This window comes from Apteryx rowi, unplaced genomic scaffold (assembly GCF_003343035.1).
Source record: "Apteryx rowi isolate R43461 unplaced genomic scaffold, aptRow1 scaffold_36, whole genome shotgun sequence".
NCBI classification, from domain to species: Eukaryota; Metazoa; Chordata; class Aves; order Apterygiformes; family Apterygidae; genus Apteryx; species Apteryx rowi.
The window spans coordinates 3,379,346-3,403,047 of record NW_020450085.1 but is presented as its reverse complement, the minus strand read 5'-3'; the positions used below and the strand labels follow the sequence as shown (position 1 = coordinate 3,403,047).

The following is a 23,702-nucleotide window of genomic DNA, read 5'->3' as shown; positions in this document are numbered from 1 at the left end:
TTTAAAAATATTTAATAAACATTGTCAGCTCCTTAGTTTAGAACAGAAACAAAAAAATCTTTGTAATCCTCTGAAAAACCTGTGATATATATCAAACAGATTTAAGATAGAGTTTTTATTACAATACTCTGTTTAAGTTGATATTCTGAGTTTTGTTATTCTGTTTTGTACTCTCTATCTTAACAACTTGAGAAATCTACATGTTTGTAACAACTTACTTTTTGGCAGAGGCGCAATAAGAAATGCTTGCCAGATGTTAATGATTCTAGGTCTTGAAGGAAGGTCAGTCTATGAAGAAGACTTTGAGGCTCCGTTTTTGGAGATGTCTGCAGAATTTTTTCAGGTACAGCAGCGGGATATCAGTATATGGAATGCTTTTATAATTGCTGGGAAAATGTGAGAATTGGTAGCATTTTAAGTAACTGCTACTTATTTGTTGTGTATGTCTATGTGTATGTACTTAAATGAAACAACAAAAGATTTGACTAACCTTGAGAGAGTAACACTAGTTTTACAGAATTACTATAGCCTATTAGTTTTGTGATGTAAATGCTGATAACGTATAAAGTGATCATCATGCTAACCTTGTGCCTGCTTTGAGCTATTTCATGCAACTTGGTTCCCCCCCCCCCTTTTTTCTTTTCTTTTTTTTTTTTCTTTTTCTTTTTTTTTTTTTTGAAATGCCAGTGCCATGAAAGATTCAAATGGTTGCAGGCTGGGGATGGAGATGGGAGACTGCTTGGGAAACTGCCTATGGGGAAGCTTTGTTTACTCTGTAGTTTCTATATTTGTAGAATATAGTCTATATTAGAGCCTATGTTATAGGCTTTATAAAATAAACCAAGTCAAGGAATTAAGTCTATCTCAGTGGCTATCCAAAAGTTGAATGAAAACTGAATAATGCATTCAAAAGGTTTCCTGAACTTTTTGGTAAGATAGTTTCAGGGAAAATGCTAAATGAATAGTTTTTGAGTTTAATCCTGCTCTTCTATTTTTGGACATTTTCTATTGGAAATTGATAGAAATTCTAAAAGCACGTTAAAAGGAATTTAGATTGCATAATTTGTCAATCTCCCAATTCTAATGCAGGATCAACCATGTATGCCATTCCTCTGATTTCTGAATTTGCTTGAAAATCAAGCATATGTTGCACAACTTTTAAAAGTCATTGCATTCTGCTTTTCATTTGGTGCTATGCAAAATGAAGAAAAAGAATTATCTTCATTGGAGCTTCATTTCTTAGTTCTGCCTTTAAAAAAAAGCAAAAAAACAAAAAAGAACTTCTCCAAAAAGACTACACTGACCAGTATGGATAAAAATTTTGATATGAAATAATATATTCAGCATTGTCACTGCCTAGAATAATAAGAATTGTTGATCCTCACAACTCAAAAATGTGCTATAAACTGGTATTCAGAAGGAATTTTTGCCTCTTCCTTCTCCCAATCCTTCTATTTTCTTTGGATCCTATGGCTAAAGATCCTATTGGTAACTGGAAACTAGGTTGTTTAGGTTTTTTTGGTATGAAAAATCCCATGCTTCTGCTGCATGTATCCTCCTACACACATAACCTAGTAGTTGCATTAAGTGTAATACAACTATATTTTGTGTTAAGCTTATATGTAAATCTTTAAAGTATAGTGATATGAATTGTTGGACATACTGGATTTGGTTTGGACTTACTTATAAATGCATTTCCTTTTTCCCCCTTTAAATAAGTCTAAAGTATTAATTTGTGTTAATCACAGATGGAAAGTCAGAAATTTTTAGCTGAAAACAGTGCTTCTGTATATATAAAGAAAGTAGAAGCTAGAATTAATGAAGAAATAGAACGGGTGATGCATTGTCTGGATAAATCAACAGAAGAACCAATTGTGAAAGTTGTTGAGAGGGAGCTTATTTCCAAGCATATGAAAACTATAGTGGAAATGGAGAACTCTGGGCTAGTTCATATGCTGAAAAATGGGAAGACAGAAGGTAAGAGTGCATTATATGGGAGACAAAAATACTTATGATACTGTTTGCTGCTTTTGAATATGGGATAAATTGAACTTAATGTTTATGTTCCTGTGTAATTCTAAAACCACTCTAGTGGCTCTGTTTTGCAATCATCTGAGAATGTTACCTGAGAGACATTTAGAGAGATCTTAAGACAGAGCCCATTTGTGTAATGTGTTTGTGGTTAGTACCAGATACAGGTACTTTTCTTTGGCAAGCCAAGTATGTTTAAGAAAGGTACTCATCCGTTATACTCTGTTTCCTGTTTCCATGAGCCGTTATATTACTTTCATTCTTCCAATGTGTAGCTGTCAAAATGCATCAGTAAGCTGTTTGGCCCACAGGCTACTATTTGAAAATTGCTGCAGTAAATGACTCATTTAATAGTAGTATCGCAGGACCAATTCTTGTAGAGGGGAGGCTTTGTAGCAGCAAAAGATGGGTTGTTCAGTTTCTAAAGACAGACGTATTCTGAGTGGTTGGAATAGAGGGGTTTGGCTTGGTTCAGTTTTTCCTGGTAGGTGGAGATCAGTGTGAGACAGAGGATGACTGAACAAAAGATATTATAGATAATGAAGAGAGTGGTTGTAGTATCTATATTTAGAGCATCGAGAATGGAAATGCACTTGCTGTTTAAATTGATGGTTTTTTACTCCTTAAAGCAGCTTCACAATTACTAGGTGCTAGTCAGAGTGACAAAGCAAGCCAATTTCTTAGCTGCGAGAAAAGAGAGAATTTCTATATTGAAAGGGAAAGTGATGTTACTATTCTTAAACTTTTTTCTTTAATACCCAGTTAAGACAGGCTTCAGGCTGAAATGACAAAGGTATGGCAGAGTATTTGTAGAAGATACAAGAATTAGTCTGAGTTTTGTGGGCGTTGGTTTGGTTTAGGTAGAGAGTAAAGATAGGATTTTATAGAAGAGGAATGTACAAAGATAGAGTGCTGTTTTGGAAAGCCGCATTTAAGCTAAGCCACCCCTCAAGATTTTAGATGGATGACACAAAGTAGTGTAAAATTATACGACTGACTCTATTCCTTCAAAACAAATATGAATTAAACTCTAATTGTACCAGGTTTTGCTTTTAAAACAAGCAAGTATCTTACTAGCATTTTTGTGTTTTTTTTCTTTAACTTAGATTTTTCTCATAACTTTCAATAAAGTATGTGATTTTTGAGATGGTGACTTTGAAAACAACACTATTAAATACCACTGAAAACATAGTCTTGCTGAATGTATAAATGCACCATCCTTCAGGGCAAACGTCAACTTTTGCTGGCCTTTGGATGAGGAGAAGGACAACTACAACTAGAAGAATTGAATACAACCTTTGTTTTTAATTTCCTGGGGTTGCTGCAGTCACCATGTTGTCAGGGGTGAAGGAAAGGAAACATCATCAGAAGACTGCAGTGCCAAAGCTGTTAGGGGGTGCTTTTGGGGGCTTGAGTTTCTGAACTAACCTTCTGTTGTCTTTTGCTATGAAATTAGAGTTGGAGAAGTACAGTACACAGAGGGTGTCCTGCATATTTCACTCTTCTTTTTATCTGCAGACCTTGCTTGCATGTACAAATTGTTTAGCCGGGTGCCAAATGGTCTGAAGACAATGTGCGAGTGCATGAGCTCATACCTAAGAGAGCAAGGCAAAGCACTAGTATCTGAAGAGGGAGAAGGAAAGAATCCAGTTGACTACATTCAGGTAGTTAAATATTTTAACTTTCTCTTCTTCCATCTTTCCCATATTCCCCGGTATAGTGGTTAACTACATGATTGATTAAAGGTAAACCTTAAAACTGATGCAAAGGGGATTATTATTAGTAAGCTGCATTTGTAATTTATAGTTTTGCTAAATTCTACATTTCTTGAATTTTCAGAGATGTTTAGAATTATTTATATACAGAAGATGCTTGGAAAGTGCTTGCTTATTTTGTGCTTTTGGTAGCTACTTCTATTAAATAAAATATTCAGGCTAATTATATAAATGCTTGGGAAATTTTTTATTTATTCTAAATGATATTTGCCTCCAGATTGAGTTGTGTGTCTGCTGGCAAGTACCTTTACAGCATCTGTTTTGTTTAATTTTATGTTATATTAGCTATCGATTATTGAGACAAAAATTGCATGCCAGTATTTCATAGCAGGATTAACTATGAGTGATAGGTAAATGTGTTGTAAATCATAACAAATTTCTCTCTTCAGTCTCACTCTCCCTGAGAAACAGAACACTTTGCATATTAAAAGATGTAAGTGTTCTTTCTTGCTCTTCATCTCTCTCTAAGAAGTGATGTGTAGCATTAATTTATGAAGATCACAAACTATGCTTCAGGAGTCTGTCATCTTTTCTCTCCTCCCATGGTCTTTGAGAAGATGGTTTTAAATTTGCACATAAAATCTTTGGAGTTCATTAAACTTTAAGGAATTTTTTTTATAGCTGGAAAAATGTGTGTGKGGGGGGGGTTTCTAACCATGTTTTATACTTAATGTAAAAATGTTTATGTATTCATTAAATAACAATTTTTTTAAAATGCATAGATGCAATGCTTATGTCTGGTCTTTATGAGAAGTACTTAATGCATTATTACTATTATCATCACTGTTCAATTTGAAATCAATAATTTTGCTAGAACTGGTTACTATTACAAGAAGCCATTTGAGTATAAAAACACTTTTGATTGGATTATTAGTCATCTGGCAATGCTGAAGCAAACTTCTTACCAAGATTAGATAAGAATCACCTCTCCAAGGATTATTTAAAAAGAAGAAAGAATGCCCGTTTGATTTTTTGGAGATTTAATGATTAAGGGCTGCTTATGCTTTTTGTGGTATGATTCAAAAAAAAAAAAAAAAAAAAGTCACATGCTGTGGAAAATAAGTGTTTGGATTACTTTGAAGTAATTTTCATTCCTTTTAAATCCTGATGAACCTAAAGGGATGTCTTAATCAGCTCAACTGAGAAAGAATTAAAAGCTTAATTATAGAGATACTATTGATGTTTCCTGCCACAAAGACAAAAAGATTAGAGCAATGAAGCTGAAGAAGACTTAAAACCATATTGCATATGCTTTGGCACAGAGATCATCCTCAGCTAATCAGTATGCACCCAGCCATCTCAGGAAGACGCCCTAGAGAAGGAGTTGGTATTTGGTTACTGCTAAACCCCCAAACAGGTTTACCCTCCACTTCCATTGACATGATGGAAGAAGAGAAAAATACCTGTGAATTGAGAAACCACCTCACTCATCTCATCTCATCTCAACCATGTTCATCTGAATCTTTCAAGGACTTAAATAACAGTAAAAAGACAGACAAGGAAGCTACGTTATACCATGAAGAAAAAGCATCACCATAGTCCAGCACTGCTTCTGCAGCATGACATCACCAAACCCTCAGCATCATTGGTGAGATGATTGCAAAAGCATTGCCAGGGGATTAGATTTAAAACTTCTTAAAATTACTTGAAGGGATGTTGAAATGCTGTTGTAGTTTAAGGTACTAACAGTTTCTCCTGTTTAACACCAGGTTGTTCAGATCGTGTACTCCTGGAGAGGAGACATAAGTTAACCTTGGTAAACAGAGAGAGATAGTGGGATTTACTTTGAATTTAAAATTTCTAATACGCATTATTTAGCCTGTCTAAAGACCATTCCTTTAAGTGAGATGGTGAGTTCTTAAGAAACATTATTACTTTCTTGAGTAACTCTTGAATGGCTTCTTTAAGTAACCACATTTAAATATTTCTTTCAATGGTCTTAAAATCCTAGGCTTCTGAAGCTAAACAGTTTGTGTGGGCGGTAGCTACCCATGATAAACTAAACAAGCTTAACTCTCAAGTGAAATTCTTTTGGCCCCTCTAAAATACTGTCTTAGTTATGTCTAAACCCTATGTGTATCTCATACTTGGAAAGGTGCTCAGGTGATTTTAAGATGTTTCCCCCTTCTATACCCAGTTGTTTTAACCTCTGGGTGAAGATGGTGCAAACCCTAAAAATGAATATGATGGTTTCTAATCTGATGATTTGGTTCAAAGGATGTGGTTCAGTCCAAGCCTGTGGACTTCACACTGCGATAACTGGAGAACTGTTGTGTGTCTAGCTTTCATATGTTCACAGTGACCCTTAAAGACCAGCAAGAAACGTATGTGACTGCATAATGCAAAACATGTCCCTGGACTGAAACTACAGGGAGGAAAAGCTGATAAGATTTGGCCTTTTGTGGTGGTGTTTTCCCTTCAAACTTCCTTAGTAACTCTAGGGATACAGCTAGTGGGTGCCTAGCCTCATCTTTTTCCCATCCTGTATTTAAGATGATGACTTACTTGAAAAAGGAAAGGCATAAAAAAGTGGAACAAATACCTCCTTTAAGTTAGAAACTTAAAATTCATTAAAGCAGCCTGTTTAACAAAGGTGATTAAAAAAAAATTCTTAATCTTTATTGAGTAGCCTATTACAGTAAATTGCACTAGTGTTTGACACCAATATTTTAGCCAGTTATGTGAAAATTATTTCCATAAGAAATATTTATGGCAACTACAGACACTTAAAAATGGAAATGAAATTTCTGATGCTCTTTAACAATGTGAAATGTAGAGATTATTGCAGAAACTCTGACTGTAGATGTGGTCTTCTCTACAATGACTTCGTCTTTTGTTACTGTGTTACATGTTTATACTTTTTTTTTTTTTTAAGGGTTTACTGGATTTGAAGAGTAGGTTTGACCGCTTTCTTCAAGAATCTTTCAATAATGACCGACTCTTCAAACAGACTATTGCGGGTGACTTTGAGTATTTCCTCAACCTCAACTCTAGGTCTCCAGAGTACCTCTCATTATTTATTGATGATAAGCTGAAAAAAGGAGTCAAGGGAGTAAGTATAAATTAAATTAAGAGATTATACTCTTTTCTATGTAAACTTGGGTCAGATAAAGCCAAACTGCTTTTCCAGGGCTGATTTATATTAAGGTAAAGGCAACAATGCCTTAAAAAAAAAAAAAAAAAGTTGTATAACATGGCTGATCACATAACATTTTAGATGTAAACTTAGAGAAATATGAGGCACAAAAAGATCTCAGGATGACATGTAGCCTGGCCCCCATCTCTGAAGCAGTATACCTGGATTACTTCTGACAGATAATTGTCTACCCTCTGGAAAAAAAGAGATTGAAGAAGGTTCTGCAGCCACCTTCCTTGGAAACCTATTCTGCTGCTTTAATATCTGTATAGTTTGGCAGTTATTCTCAATATCTAATCATTTCTTCTGCAAATTAAATAATTGGATAGGGAAAATGGTTTGTTCCTTTTTACTTCTTGTACTAGCTTAAATAGTGCTGTTTCCTTCAGTCTTTCCTCACAGCTTTTATAAAAAATTTTTGATGTATAGAACCCTGAACTGGACACAATATTCAGCTGAGGCTTCAGTGGGCCTGAATAAAGCTGAATATTATTGAATACATCTTATGCTTAGGAAATCAAATAGTAAATTCTACTTATTTATAAAAGAACTATTCCCCTGAATGTTTGTATTACAAGTTAGATGTAGTATGTCAGTAATGATTTTGTTTGTTGTGGTGCTGGACAGGCTTTGCAAAATGATCTTTGAAATGTAGAAGTTTTCATTTTAAACTAATTTTTCATACACCTAATAATTGGTTTTCAACTGTGCTTTTTTTCTTCTTTTTGATACATCAAAATGCATGTTTATCCAGGAACTTTTGTTGCCATTTTTATCCAGGCATTCTATCCATCCATTGTCTCCCATTTCCCCTCCCCATTGCTTTTATCCCTCAATTTTAGATCTGTTGTTTTCTCCCCATATTGAGTTTGTGCGCTTAGGCTCATTTATTCACATGTTGGACCAGTTTTGTCAGGATCTCCATAGGATACTGTTAGACCATATGCTTGCTGTCAATTACTTGAAATATCTAGGTTGTATAGAACACTCGGACTGGAAGATTAAAAACAGGAAATTATTTCTTTTACAGCTAACAGAGCAAGAAGTAGAAACTATATTGGATAAGGCAATGGTTTTATTTAGGTTTATGCAAGAGAAAGATGTTTTTGAACGCTATTATAAGCAGCACTTGGCAAGAAGGCTTCTTACAAACAAGAGTGTTTCAGATGACTCTGAGAAAAATATGATATCTAAATTAAAGGTAAGACTGTTTGCATACTTTTAACTTCATTTTTTGTAAGTACGGTTTCTTCTCTTTTTACTTAAGTGATATGTAGATAACATACATCTTGACTGATGTTCAAATATAGATTTGACTTTTAAGCCCCAGCAGGAACAAAATATGAATAGCTTTTCTAGAAAAATTTATGGAAATAAAAGAAGGTAAATATGGGAAAGGACCTGTGTTGAGAAGAGCATTCTGGAAAACTGAACTTACTTTTCAAAATGTGTTAAGAATTTATCAGTAAGAGGACAACTCCTGCTATATAGAGATTTGATGTGAGGATAAAACATGGTCTAGGTTTTCTGTTATTCACTGTGGAACTTTTTAGTGCATGCAGGGGGTTTTTTTGTTTCTTTGTTTTTTGCTTACCTCTATCTGCAGGCTAATGATAATGTTTAATTCCTTTTTGGTGATTGTTATGAGATAGATTGAAAAAAGATCATGTCAGTGTTTAGAAACACTTTTTTCTTAATTTTATTGGTTCAATTTACTGTGGACAAAATTGAAAGAGTGCCCAAAAGATGGAGAAGGTGGTAAAGCTTAAAGGTGTTTTACATGAACAATCCTTGAAGCACATTCTAATGCAACTTCTTCATATGTGGCATAAGTGGCTAGAGCACTTTTAAACCTGACTGATTTGGTCCTAAAATCAAATTTTGCTGCTCCTTGATTTTGACCTTCTAATTCTATCTGTGAATGAAGTCTGTTTGCATCAGATTTCTCCAAATTGTCAGTATTCATTCCTTCTCAGTTACTTCTCCACCTTTTCCAGTCTGGTACAGGGCATTAACTTGCAAGATGAATCAGCGGACCAGGACTGCCCTCTTTCCTCATGGTTTTGCAGTGGTTAGGATGCTGAAGCTAACGTGTTTGCCTTTACCATATATGTCAAAGTATGTTTTGGAAATATATATGCACAAACTCACGTATTTGCAACTTAAATGTGTGTATGTGTGTGCATGTATCTATATGCCTAGGTACCTGACTCTCTGGTACCTCTGGTAACCTCTAGTAACCCTTGAAAATCATATGTTCTTAGGAAACAATTTTTTCTGGTACAAGTAAAATTTTTATTTTCCCTTTCTGGTATCATGGTAGAAAGCAGGTGAAAGTATATGCCTTGGTCTGATAAGCTTTAGCTGGTTTTCAGATGAGATAAGAATGTTGAAAACAAAACAAAAAATTACAGTAATGGGAGAAAACAGAAGGAAACAAAGTTTTAATTCATGTTAGGTTAGATCCTTATATGAAAAGTGAAACTTTTCTTTTAAGGTCTAAAAGTCATGCAAATAAGAATCCCAATAATCAAACGTACAGAAATATCACTTTTCTGAGACTGCTAAGCTAACTGGGGTCTTGCAGTTCACATATGAGCAAATTTGTTTTCATAATGGTGATGCAACACTTTTTTTTTTTTTTTTTTGTATTTTAGACCGAGTGTGGGTGTCAGTTCACATCCAAACTGGAAGGAATGTTCAGGGACATGAGCATCTCCAACACGACGATGGATGAGTTCAGGCAGCATCTTCAGGCCACCGGGGTAAGAGCGCAGGGCCCCGTGCGCTTGGCCTTTTCCTTGGGTACAAAACCTAAAGTCTTATGGGGGCTTTTGGCTTTCTCTTTGCTGTTTACGTCCCCCTGCTGAAGGAAGGATTGGGTTAGCATCCTCAGTTTACATTCCTCTCCCGGTGATGTTTCTCACCTTGCAGGCGTGGTTAGTATTTTCTGCCGTGCGAAAGGGGGGTCGGAAGCCGCCGTGGGGCCGCTTTGCCTGTGCCCGGCGCGGCCGGCAGGGGGCGCGCGCCGCCCGCCTCGCCCCGGCCGGGCACCTGCGGGTAGCTGTGAAGATGCCCGTAGGCGTTCGGCTCCGCTGCTCTTTGTATTTTCAGAGGCTGGTCAAGTTGTCCTTCTAGAATTCCTGAACCGTTAGTTTCAAGAAAACATTGTTGGAGCATTCACATTTTTATAGGTAGCATTTGAGACCTGTACATGGATTTTTTTATTTTTTTATTTTTTATTAAAGATTCATGTATTTTACAATTTTACATTCAATGAGTTAATAAACTATGTCTATAGTTTCTTCTCAGCTATGTTACAGCTAACAGGGGGAATTTAAAATGTTAACAGATTATCCTAGGCCTTATTTGAAACTGGCTTCTTATTCTCTGCAAGGGACCAGTAGCTTGGCTGATGGTTGCCTTTTGGTCAGCCTCACCATGGCCTTTTTATGGAATATCTGGAATATTTATATATGACAGGACTGTATATATTTCTATTAGTGTCAGTAATACTTGGGAGGAAATTATGAAGACTTTTTTTTTCCTGTTAACTTGCTGGTGATGATATGTTCTAAATGAACTAGTCTATTCTACTCCTTTTTAACCAATTTACGTGCATTGTATATGTGTGGTGTGTCCTAGTTGAGACAGGAATCTGCTCTTCTCTAAGCAATCCTACCTTCAAAGTCTCCTACTGGGTCTTGAGATAGTAGGTAGTGCCAAGGACTGCATAGATATGACTAGTTTTATACCAGCAAGTGGAAAGCTGAGCCCTAGGGAAAGTCCAAGCTGAAAGAATGTGAGTATCTTCCTGAACTGTGATCCTGAAACTTTAAATTTTTGGAATTTGTGAAGATTAGCGCACTTTAAGGCACTTTCCATTTGCTCATGCTGTTCTTGCTCTGAAGAGATGTCTTGGAAAATAAAGTGCTTCCAAAACATTTTCAAGGCAAATGTCTGCTCAGTGCTTTGTGTAATTAATATTATATGTGATATTCTAAGTTGAGACTGTGTTCTGGTCTGGCAAAGACCGAAAAAAAACCCAAGAAACCCTTGCCACTTCAAGTAAGATGTCCCAGTTCCGCATAAAGATACTTTCTGTATCTTTCTGTCTGTGTTGATGGGCTTTTTCTAAATTTTGGCTGCACTGAAGAAGCTGTTTGAAGCTTCTTTTTATGCGATTCACAGATTAACTAGTTTTCTGTGTCTGAATGCTTTTTGAATTTCTGTTGTGAGCCTCAGGACATTGGTGATATGAAGTTAGAAGTGTGGCAGTAATGTTGGCTGTAGAACAATCTTTATATGGCTCATTACATACTTTTACAAACTGTTCCTCTTAGACCTCAAATCTAAATTCTGTTCAAGGGGATTTCTGTATCAGTAGCCCATCATTGATTTAGATTTTTCAGAAGTTTCCTTGATACAAGTTTGGATGTGTGTGTCAAAGGCACTTAGCTCATATGATACAAGAACACTTCAATAATGCGTGGAGATGCTACTCCACTATTTATATTAGAAGATTCTGAGTTCATATGACATTTTGTGACCCTCTAAAATATAACATGCACTATTTCTGTGTTATAATTTGGCTGGAGTTTATAAGAAGTTGGATATATTATGCTTTTATTTTTCTTGTCCATAATGTATGTTCTTTGAATGTATTCGTTAGACCTTCTAGAGCTGAAAATTCTCTACTATAAGTTGATTATTACTAATTTTGATTGAGATACCTAGTGAGGATTAATGCTTCTGTGGTAGCTAGATGTTCATCATCTGCTAATGGCACTGCTTTATAGATCAAAACATCAGCTGTGGAATGTTCTCTAACCTGTGCTGAGCACTTACAGTAATGGGAGAGAAAGTGTCGGGGTTGTGTGTATAAAAGTGAATGGCTGTTTCCTTTAAAGTCCGGGGGGAAATTGCAGGAATAGCCCCCTGTTGTTTAACACTGAGTTTCTACTGTTTCTTAGCTGCTGCTGGAGAGTAAATTTATAAGCGGTTATTTTGGAAGTTGTACATTTAGCAACCCAGCTTTACTGTATGTAGTCAAAGAGTAAAAAATTCTATAATGAATTTTGTTTGTGATCACAGAAATTTCACTCTTGGCTAGCACTTCTTGTTAAATTTTGTACACTCTTAAATATCATTGGGGAATGATGTGGAGGATTTTTGAGATATCATCTAATTTTTGGCATCTGCTCTGATAGTGATGACTTCATTATTTGTCCAGCTTTGGAAAAATAGTATTTACAGACTTTTTTTTTCCTTAGTTTGTGGAAACTCTAAATATTCTACATTAATACAGAAGGACAGTGAAACATGAACCTGTTTTAAATGTGTGGATTTTTTTCCCCCCAATTCTCTGTAGGTCTCATTAGGTGGTGTTGATCTCACAGTGCGGGTTCTCACAACAGGTTACTGGCCTACTCAGTCAGCCACACCAAAGTGCAACATCCCTCCAGCTCCTAGACATGCTTTTGAAATATTTAGAAGGTATGTATTAAATAAGGCTTTTGGCTAAAGGTTTTAAGAGAAAACTTTCAAACTTTAAGTGACAGATATATGTTGCCGAGAGTTAAAGACATGCTAGAATACTGCTTTATATTAGTTCTTGTGGGAAATGAGAGAATGCAATATTCACATTGTGAGGCTTGAGTTTGGGGAGTTTTTAATTAGAATTCTATTGTGATTTAATTTTTTCTTAAAAGCAACTGTTAGAAGTTTCTTACAGTATCCTTAAGCTACAAAAAGTATATGTAGTTATCTAAAGCACTTTCTTATTAAATACCAAATGTAAAAAAATGTCTTGAACTGCTTCATTTATATTACAGATTTTACTTGGCCAAACACAGTGGGCGACAACTGACACTCCAGCATCATATGGGTTCTGCAGATCTCAATGCCACTTTCTATGGGCCTGTTAAAAAGGTAAAGTGTCAAGATTATGAAAATACTATACCTTAACCTTTTTTTAAAAAGGTAAGCAACTGCCCATTTGTACTAACTTCAGAATTTTGTAAAATACAAACTTAAACTTGTTCCCTGATTATACAGGAAGAAGAAAAAAGTACCTTTTGTCACCCTTATAATCTGTTTCTTCCTTTGTAGCAATTTAGTTTTCACACATTTTCTGTAAATCTGATTTGAATACATCACTCAACATCTTCTGGGTTTATTACATCATAGAAAATTACTACTTTTCATCTCATAAGTAATGAGAATCTGAATCTGTCAAAAGTGAAATGAAATTTGTTTCTCTTCAGAGTTATTTTGGTTTAGTTAATATGAAAAAATATTCTTAGTCCAAGTCTATTCTGCTTTTCATATGGAGAGTGCTAGCAATGTATACAACATTTTTCCAAACATGAGAATCTTAGTATAGTTTACAGAAATACAACAATATTTACATAAACAAGAAAATGAGTTGCTGGTAATTTAGACCAATTCCAAAATGTTAAGCTAGAGATAGTAACAGCATGAGGCTTGGAAACAAAGAAGGCAAGGCAAATCCAAATGCAAAATTAAAACAAAATTCTTGTAGCACAAGTATTAATAAGGTGAGTTTGTGAGAGTGTTAAAATTCTATGACTGTAGGACAAATACTTTGATAGTTTTAAAGAAGATAAAGAATAAAGAAACTTGAGGGTGGTCAAATACTGGAACAGGGTCAAGAGAGGGGTTAGAATCTCCATCCTTGGAGATACTCAAAACTCAGCTGGATGTGGCCCTTAGCAACCTGTTCTAGGTGGCCTGGCTCTGAGCAGTGGTTGGACTATGTGACCTTCAGAGGTGTCTTCAACTAAAGTGACTCTGTGATTCTAAAAAACCTGTTAGAGATGCTAGTTATGCCACCAGGCATATGCTATTTTGTCACTTGTGTGGACTGAGATAATATTTCATTATATAACTTTCCTCTTACTGAAGTAAAGTATTAATTTGGGTGTGGAGAATAATCTAACAGTAGTTTTATGATTTTAAAATAGGAAGATGGCTCAGAGGTTGGTGTAGGAGGTGCCCAAGTAACTGGCTCAAATACACGGAAGCACATATTGCAAGTCTCCACTTTCCAGATGACGATATTAATGCTCTTTAACAACAGAGAAAAATATACGTTTGAGGTAAGAATTGTGTTTTTCTCACATGATTTTTAAATAACTGGTAATTTCATTCTTGCAGATAAGTGTTGACATTGTTTTAGGCTTTCTTACCCATTTGAGTAGTCCTTCGAAAAACATGTGCCTCAGATTCTATTGGAATGTAAGTCAGGCCGATAAATACAGGAAGCAGGTCAGCAGTAATGCATCTAGGGGGCAATCCTAGAGAAGGCAATTAATTGGGAACAGAAGCTTTTTGGAAAATTGAAGAGGATTGCAGGTGTGGTTATTCTTAGGCCACAGGGCTATACAAAAGCTGAAGTTAGAATATAGCAGGTGTGTCCATTTGCTCACTTTATCTTTGAGAAACTGGCCCAGGGATGGAAAAAGGTTTGTATCCTGGCCTCTTACAGATTGAAGTGCTTCAATTAGCAGGCTAGAGTAAGCTGTAGAAGTGAGCAACCAAAGAACTTTCTTTGCTTTTCTAAGCTAGTGAGCCAGAAAGGACAATGAAGACAAGGTCCAGATATCTTCCTGATGGGAAGAATAAAGTAGCTTTTCTGGGAAAGGCTGAAGTTGTCAGCTGATAAAAGGTGCTGAAGAAGGCTTTGGGAGTGGAGGAGGATCCTGTGCTGGTGTATTGTATCTGAGATGTTGAAAAGCTTTTTCTGCCATGTAAGGCTGTTGGTTACACAGACGGTATCACTTAATAGTTTGGTTTGTGTTCTGTTGGAGAGAATGTTGGAGACCTTGAAAAACTGTGTAGGTGCAGCTTGAAAATGAAGAGGATATCCTTCTTTTTTTCCATCTACAATTGACTGTGTAATGCATAATAACCATTTTTTTTGTTTGGATTTTGCTCTTCGGGTTATTCAGCATACTCCTAGCCTGTTAATACAAGAATGTTTCTTTGAATCCCTTTCAGTTGGCATTAAGGAAATCAGGGTTTGAAGAGAGTCTCTTCATAAACTACTCATAGCCCCCAAAAAATGATTTTGGGGAACAAATAGCCCTCTTTGCTGTGAGCTCCATTTTAGGAGCATTACAACTGAAAGTACTTTCTCTGTGGAATACTTTAAAAAAAAAAAAGGGGGGGGGGCGGAAGAGAGAGAGGGTGGTTTCTTTGGCTTGTATCCAAAGGTTTCTCTTGTTGAAGTTGGTGCTGAAATTGGTCTGGTGGCTACTTTCTTTCACGAAAGTTACAGGCTTTATGAGCAGAATTCTTTAGGCATGACCTATATATGAATGAATAATACTTGGTACAGTAGTGAAAAGTTTGATTTTTAAAATGTGCTCTAAATCAGAGTTTATTTCATTAAGACTGGATGATGAGGAGGGTGTCCACATTCTTCTGGTTGTGTGTATTTTTTTTTTCTTGTTTAGGTGTTTGAGCTCTTTGTGTCCCACTGTAACTAAAAGTCATACTTAAGAAGGCATACTTCTTTTGTTTAGCTTCCTTGGGGAAAGGGGTGGAAGATGTCTTTAACTCCAGCCAGGAGATCCTATGATATATTAGGACAGAATGAATTTTATCTTTGTTCATTGATTATTGAATACCATAATTAATTACTGAGAGCTGGACAAATGTTAATGTTCTGTCTTATTAAATTAGTGCTTTTACTGCAACATAGCATGAGAGATGGATGGTGGTATGCTTACAGAAGTATAAAAGCATTTCTGATGTGTAAGTGCTTCTACAAATTTGCAGCTGGACAGACTAATTTGCAGTTGCCCTTTGCAGTTGGATAAGAATCATTAAATACCAAAATTCCTTCCCAAAAATTTATGAAATTACTGGGCGTCTGCTTGTCAAGGGTTTTGTTTATATATACAAAAAACTAGTGGCAATATGGGTCCAGTTTAATGCTACTGGCATCTAAGAGGAAAGTTCTTCATGCAGGCCTTCAAAGTGTGCCAATTTTTCAAAGAATCCAATTTCTTCTAAGTGAACTTCTAATACTCAGAACGTGTTTTTTTTTGTTTACTTTAAAGTTTGCAGTACATCTCAGTATTTTAAAAGGTGAAATGCACATTTTTAATGGTGAAGTCAAAAATAAGGGGGAAAATGGCTGGTTCTTACTTTATCCTTAGTTATAGCAAGCAGGAAATACAGATGTGACTGCAGTGGAAGTAAAGCTGTTGTATAATTCAACATAAAGGAGACATAAGAACTTAAAACTGGCTTACCCTTTTTCTCTTTTGCTTATCTCTGCTTTGGAAGAATTATAAGTTGAAGTCTATATAAATAAAAGTCCATTTAGTTTGAAAGTGTTTTGTTTTTTCAGCAGAACAATATGGTATTTACACTACTTTTTTCCTTATAATAAACTTTTTTTTCTTGCGTAGAACTTGACAGAGGCTGTTCCGTGCCTAGAATCATCTCCTTTGTAGCCTCCAGATATAGCTTATTTGGTAATGTTTTTAGAACTGAAACTGTGCAATAGGTACTTCTCTTGTGCATGACTACAGTATCCTCTTTAAAATAAGGCCTTTCTGTATAAAAATATGTTTATAAAAATGATATGCTGCAGATTGAAGGAAAAAGAATACAGGAGCATGTTATAACCTTTCCATTCATATTCATGGGGGTTTGTTTGTTTGTTTGTTTTACCCAACTTGAAGACGTCTGCTTTCTTCTGAGGCACAGTACAATTCTTTCTGTAGTTCTTATTTTAAAACTAGCTTATAAATTCTGAAACACAAATTTTTCACATATATTAGTGGCTGAATTGGGAAGCTACTGTGTGAAGTAAAATAAACAGAAATACCTTGTGGTTAGGATAAGGATCTTCAGCAGCAGAGACCTCAAACTTCATTGTAGCTCTTCATTTTGCTTTCACTAGCAGCTGAGTGAATATGTTTACTTACAGAAAACAGCAGAGTGAATATATTTCTTTATAGGAAAAAAAGATAATTTTGAATAGATCAGTCCTTTGGCATTAGAAATCAAGGTTTGGGAATCTGCTTCTCACAGGCAGTATGCTAGCTGTTAGCTAGATTTGGGTTGTAGCCTCAAGGCTTTACATTTAAATAAGTCCTGTAATGTAAGTGCCACCTTCCTCTAGTTTGTTAAAATTATGCTGATCATGCCACTTCAGTAAAATTCTTTTTAATGTAACTGTCTAAAGGATTAAGCCTTTGTTTATTTATTTGTTTGTTTTTCCTTAATACTACTTTATGCTGGATCCAGAAAAAATATGTGAAGGAATCAAGGTGGCAATGGTGCAAAACACAGTTTAGAAAAGTAATAGCTTTCTGTGAGCTGCTTGTGAATAGGCATTTTGATATTAGCAAATAATTAAGATATTTGGATACACATCACTTATTTCAAAGACTGTGAAAATTTCTGAATGCATTATTCTAAGAATACTCACGGCATCAACTGTTGAAATAATATTTCCCAGTCATCCATAAGCAATAGGTATCAACAATTCTGAAACTGTATAATTCGAACTTACTGAATTTTTATCTACATCATTGAAATAAATTTGAAGTAGTGTGTCAAAAACACAGTTTATGCACATCATTTCCCATAAAGTCAACATTACACACTTACTTTTCAACTGTACACCTAACATTAAGGCATGTTTTTGTCTGAGCCTTGGCATTGCAGAGATCCAGTAGAGAGATGTTGTGTGTGGGCTGCACTGTAGTGAATGACAGAGCCCTGGTAGGGGCCAGTACATCCAAATCAATTTTATTGTCTCTGTTGTCTGGAGCAGATGAGCACAAAAGAGCAGAATTCTCTTCTTGATTGGTATTACAAAATTTGAGTGCATAAAGTAAATGGTATCATTTAATAAAACCTATTGTACTATGAAGTTTGACTTTCTGGTCACTGTTTAAAGAGCTTAAGTAATTTACAAATCTTAGCCTTTGGCACACTGGAAGTTGCTACTGCTTTTAGCCTAAAGGTCATCAGTTTGACTTGCATGACATGAGAACTGGAAATCGTTGGGGGCAACGGGAGGGCTTGACACCGTACTTAGTGGGTGAGATGAGGAAGCCAGTAGCGTGATGGCTCTTGTAGTTGGGTTTGTATCTGTGAGGGTTTTTTTTCCTCTTCAATAGTTTAATTTCTAGCTGCTAGAGGTGCCTCAAGAATATGAATAGGAATGTGGAATCAGAGATGTTTGCGGTTTATTCAAACTATCAAAGGGGAGAAAACACAGATACTACTGTAACGAACTCCTAATGAATAGGAGCTCAGGAAATTAGTTACGTTTGCGGAAGCAGTAGTAGGTGGCCTACTCCTAAAGCACTGTAAGTCATCATTCTGCATCCAGGATAACATGATGGCTTACCTAACATGGCTCTCAGCTAAACTCTTAGGGATACTGAGAGGTGAAACCAGTTATGTAAGCTCTTTTTATAGACCTGTGTAGGACATCCTTATATAGATTCTTCTATTTGTCACACTGTAATATTTTATGTTCCGAATTCCACCTGTAGATGTCCAAGCCAAGGGGCAAGGTAGGGTAAGGCTGTAAATAAATTGTTTCCGGATATTTGAAGAGGAGGTGTAACTTGATCTAGTGTATTTGTATGTTTTGGTGAAACTAGACCTTGCTTGCTTTCATTTGTAAAGGTCCTGTTTTCGTTAGTGCTGCAGAATGCAAAAACATTTGTATAGGTCTTTATCAGGAATGCACATGAACATCATGTATGCTTTCCATCACTGACCAAGTTACTTAGAAGCTTTGGTTTCTTTCTCTTCAGCAGCTGTTGGAGATAGTGAGCAAATCCTTTCAGCTTTCCAAAAAGCTGCAGTGAAATGTAACAGCTAATTATTTGTTCTTCTATTTTCAGCTCATGGTAACTATTTACTTGACAGAGTTCACTGTCTATGTATTGACTCATGTTGATCATAAGCAATTTTGCATAGTACCTATTGGGACTTTTTTACTGAATGAATTCTAACCTTTTAAGCCATAGAAGAGTAGTAGTAGTATTAATCTATTTTGCAAGCTTGAAGACTCACTTTTTAATCAATCAGTGGTATTGTTTGCAAAGCATGGTACTTATTTTTGCAATAGCCATAAACTGATGAAGATGTGTTTCTTTAGGAAATTCAACAGGAAACTGATATCCCTGAAAGAGAACTGGTTAGAGCCCTACAGTCCCTTGCATGTGGCAAACCAACACAACGTGTTCTCACAAAAGAGCCTAAATCAAAAGAAATAGAAAATGGTCATATATTTACAGTGAATGATCAGTTCACATCTAAACTACACAGAGTCAAGATTCAGACGGGTAAGTGGGGTTTTTATGTTCTACTATCTTGCAGCCCCCAAACTGTCTTAGAATGTTAAATTATCTTTTGCAGGATTGATGTTTATACAAGTAAAAGAGTAATATTAGCTTTTGATGATTAGTTGCATCAATATGAAAATTTAAATACTGAGGCAAATGTAGAAGTCAAGCCAGTTAAGCCTTTTGCTTTTCAAAATCTGTAGTTGTCTCTTAAAAAGAGATGCTAAAAGAGAATAAAGTTCAAATTAAATAGTAAAATTTAAAAAATGTCAAGCTATTGTCTGATTCAGAAGAAAACAGCCTCATAAATGTGTAAGCTATTGTACTTCTCAAAATTATCAAGTGATGTTTTTATCACATGACATAATGGTGCTTGTTTCCAAGTGCCGGGTAGCTGTAATGTCTTTGGGCAATAATTTGAGTGGAGCTTAACAAATGAGAAAAGCTAATAAGTATGATACCACTTAACTAGCTTGCAGAAGTGCTGACTGGTGTAATACATAAGTAGTGCTGATATCCTTTGTCTAAAAAGCACTCTGGATGATTAATTTCTGAATTGTAGCATTGCTGTAGTTATGTTTCACAGACAGTGTTCTGGATGATTAGTTCTTAATGCATTTTAAAGTATTTTCTCATTCACAAATCTTGGTACATAAAATACAAAGCATTATGGGCAAAAGTTCAGATATATTTTAAGTGCAATAGCGGTAATTCGCATATTATTCCTTGCATGTAATATAATTTGTTAGGCTTCTTCTATGCAGCAGGTTGTGTCCAGGGGTGGAAGCATGTGAAACAGAGCAGTATCTGCTTGCAATCTCCTACACGTATCCTGCTGCATAACCAATAGCCAGACTGTCTTTGTATGGCACGCAGAGCCCTATGGTGTCAACACATTTGCTATGTCTGGAGAATTGTGTGGTGAGCAGGAGCACAGCAGCCCAACAAGGATACTCAGAACCCTCTGATCAGGGCCTAAGGCATTTCACTGGCATAATTAAACTCAATTGTGGCAACTGTTAAAGTTTTTGTGTAATTTTGCTTTTCCACTATGCAAATATCTATGAATTATCATTTGGGGTTCCAAATAGTTTTAGAGCAAGCTTGATGCTCATGGTTTTGCCTGCCTTTCTGCCACAGAAGACTACATGTGTATCTCTTTAAAAGCCATAAATATTCAGGGCTTGCAAGTGAAGAAAGGCTAGGGGAGGGTGGTAGCAGTGTGAGAGAAGGGATTGGTTATAGTGATGCTGGGGAGAAAGGGTAAGAAAGGTTAGACACAAGGGCAGAAATAAAGCAGAAATAATAGAGAACAGAATACAAAGGAGAATACAATTGAGTTGGAGAGGACAGAAAAAGTAGACCGTTTCTTCTGGCTAATGAACTTCTTAACTATTTAACTGATTTGTGAAGTAAATTTTGAATCCTTTTTTTCGACTGTTTACTGCATTTTGCCCAGTCATAATTGTATTATCTACTGAAAATAGAACCCAAGTACTAAATTTCATTGCGGTGTTAACAGGATTTAGGGTTTTTTTTCCCTTATTTTTTCCCAACAAAATGCCATGGATAATTCATAAAAAATGAGTTAACAGATTATTCACTGTATTAAAGAGAAAAATATTTAATGGCAACAGGGGGGGAGGTCAGGTCAGGGCTGTAAGCAGATTTGAGTACTGTTCAGATTTTTAACATAGTAATGTTTAAATAACAGATTGTTACTTTGTCAGTTGCTATCAAAATATGACAGAAAGTGTTAATATGTTCTTGTGGCTGCTTTCCATTAAAAAAACAAGTTTTAAAATGTCAGAATGCAGAAAAAATACAACTTTCCTTCTGGATGAAATTAAATAATGAAGCTAACACAGATACACAGAAATTGGTTTTAATTTTGCTAAGGTATTTTACTTTCTCTTTTTTTCTTTTAAGTTGCTGCCAAACAAGGAGAATCTGATCCAGAAAGGAAAGAAACAAGGCAGAAAGTAGATGATGACAGAAAACATGAGATAGAAGCTGCTATAGTTCGGATAATGAAATCTAGAAAGAAGATGCAACACAATGTGCTAGTAGCAGAGGTATGCTTGCACTCACTTTTGATATGGGCTTGGAAATTCTTTTTGTTCTTCCTGTTTTAATTTACATCATTCTAAAAGGCTTTTGGGAGATGTTGTATTTGATCCACCATTTTTCTCCCCCAGATACCTAAAAATATCTAAATCAGTTAGGACAAATCAGTTTAGGACATGCTCATGGGTATATCTGCTTTCCCTAATTCCCATTAGTGCCTATTCTGATGTCATCAAATTTCTTAAAATATCATCCCACAATGAAAAGCATTACACTTAGTGTTAATTGTTTTCTGCTTTGAACTTGTTACTGACTGTTGGATCCCAGTTTGAAAATTTGAGCTATGAGAGAGAGGTGGAGAGAGGGAGAAAGAGATGGAAGGAAAGGGAGGGAGAGAGAGAGAAAAAATCCTACTGCTCTTAACTCTTAAGTTTTTCAGCTTCACAAGTAGTAGGCATTTTCCACTCCTGAACTGCCTTACGATTGTGAATTTGAGAGGATTATCAGGTTGTGACTGTGAATCTCTAGAGGCCTGTATTTTGAATCAGACCCAAAAATGAGCAAGCAGCTGATGTAAGAAACTGGCAGAACTATGCAGACTGCTTTTTATACTTCACGATTGTAGCTAGCTCCAAAATATTTTTTTTATGATTATTTTGGTCAATTATGATACCTTGTGATCTTACTTGGCCTGCAGTTTTATATGATTGTTTTTGATCTTATGTTTTAGGTAACTCAGCAGCTGAAGGCCCGATTCTTACCAAGTCCAGTTGTTATTAAAAAACGTATTGAAGGACTTATTGAGAGAGAATATTTGGCACGAACACCTGAGGATCGCAAAGTATACACTTACGTAGCATAAAATGCGTTCAGAAAATTTGATTTATTCTTGGACTATACTCTTCGCATGAACTGGGAAGTTCTTTTAAATCATTAATATTAAGACGACCATCTCTTCTATTAAATTACAATACATGTTCTAGACCATTCAGATCAAGCCTTTTACTCCTTTTGAGAGTTTTCAACATCAATTGATTGAGCTTCAGGCTTTTCAACGTTATCCCTGTAGAGATCATCCTTACAATTCTTCGGGAAAATGTGAATGTGCCGCGTTTGTTTTCAATACTGTATGAAAACAGAAAAATAAAAACAAATTTAGAAAATACAGCTCATTAAAAAATAAAATTGTTGGAATTTCATTTCCCCAGATCTTCAGTGTTGATGTAAATGTGTTTCTGTAGTGTTGCTTAGCACTTCGCGCATTGTATAAGTTGGGTTTAAAAGAAACCACAACTGGTAAGACAAAATTCCCAGTTATATTGCTCTGCTTCAGATGTTTCTTTAACTAGCCATGTTTAATTTAAATATTTGGTAATCTTACAAAGACCCAAGAATACAACTTTAGCATGTTTCACTCTTCCAGCTGCACTCACTGTTGTTCCAACAATATGAATCAGGAACTTTTTGGGGCTCAGAAAAGACCATAATAATTTTGGTTTTCCCTTCTGTAATTTGAGTTCTTCTAAATTAAACTCTATATTGATTAGGTTTGTTCTGGTTTCTTTATAGGAAAAAGGAAAAGATTTTAGTGTGTATAAACTGTATAATAATTTTTGCTGTTGTACTCACTGCTGATAGTGGATTGTACAGGGCGATGTTTTTATTTCACTAAATGTAGACAAAATAAATTTAAAATAAATGGATTTAGTGTACACAAACAACTAATTCAAGTGTGTTAGAGTACAGGGATGACAATCTTTAGAACTAAATACCATCCCCCTGGGGAAGCATCCTGAGATTATATTTTGTCAGTAAACATCATAAATGGGTCTATGGCCAGCAGGTTTCCCTTCGTAAGTACCTGCTTCAGGAGATTAAAGTGAAGCCAGTGTGCACTATTTGTTTTAAAAATGCAATCTAAATATGCAATAAAAATTGTTGCTATAATGAAATTTTCAGTTCTTACACCAGAAATTTTTTCCCTCTTGTCCGTATGGTACAAAAATAGATGAATAATTGCAGTTCAATGACATCATTATTCTGATGGTTAGAATTTCAGTTTGTGTGCATTGTACTGCAGAGTTTTTATTCAGCTGTATTTTTGGCATTTCAAGATGCACTGTGTACAGTTTTTCTCCTGTAACTATTTTTCTGTTTTAATTCAGTGTTTTTTTCTTGGTTCACATTGTTTCATCCATAGATATTGGAAAACATATTTGGGATGGGCTTCCCAAAACATAGAGGTGGAGTTGAAACAGAAGTTGGTTGTAGAGCATTAAGATACTGCCAGAGCATTTCTTGATTAACTGCATTAAGCGAATATGTTGTTGTTGTGGTGCACTA

The 23,702-nt window shown here is 35.6% G+C and overlaps 1 protein-coding gene across 1 annotated transcript in view; it reads left to right on the top strand.

The window, feature by feature from the left end:
* CUL3 (cullin 3) overlaps positions 1 to 23,084 on the top strand; it is a 42,701-nt gene extending 19,617 nt beyond the window's left edge. The window contains exons 4-15 of the mRNA XM_026073039.1: positions 229 to 343; positions 1,749 to 1,977; positions 3,550 to 3,695; positions 6,682 to 6,858; positions 7,973 to 8,143; positions 9,600 to 9,707; positions 12,314 to 12,438; positions 12,777 to 12,873; positions 13,929 to 14,063; positions 19,106 to 19,292; positions 21,222 to 21,367; positions 22,090 to 23,084. Of these exons, the coding sequence (XP_025928824.1) occupies positions 229 to 343; positions 1,749 to 1,977; positions 3,550 to 3,695; positions 6,682 to 6,858; positions 7,973 to 8,143; positions 9,600 to 9,707; positions 12,314 to 12,438; positions 12,777 to 12,873; positions 13,929 to 14,063; positions 19,106 to 19,292; positions 21,222 to 21,367; positions 22,090 to 22,221 (1,768 nt within the window). The 3' untranslated portion in view covers positions 22,222 to 23,084. The remainder of the gene's footprint in view (positions 1 to 228; positions 344 to 1,748; positions 1,978 to 3,549; positions 3,696 to 6,681; positions 6,859 to 7,972; positions 8,144 to 9,599; positions 9,708 to 12,313; positions 12,439 to 12,776; positions 12,874 to 13,928; positions 14,064 to 19,105; positions 19,293 to 21,221; positions 21,368 to 22,089) is intronic.
* The last annotated feature ends 618 nt before the right edge of the window (positions 23,085 to 23,702 follow it).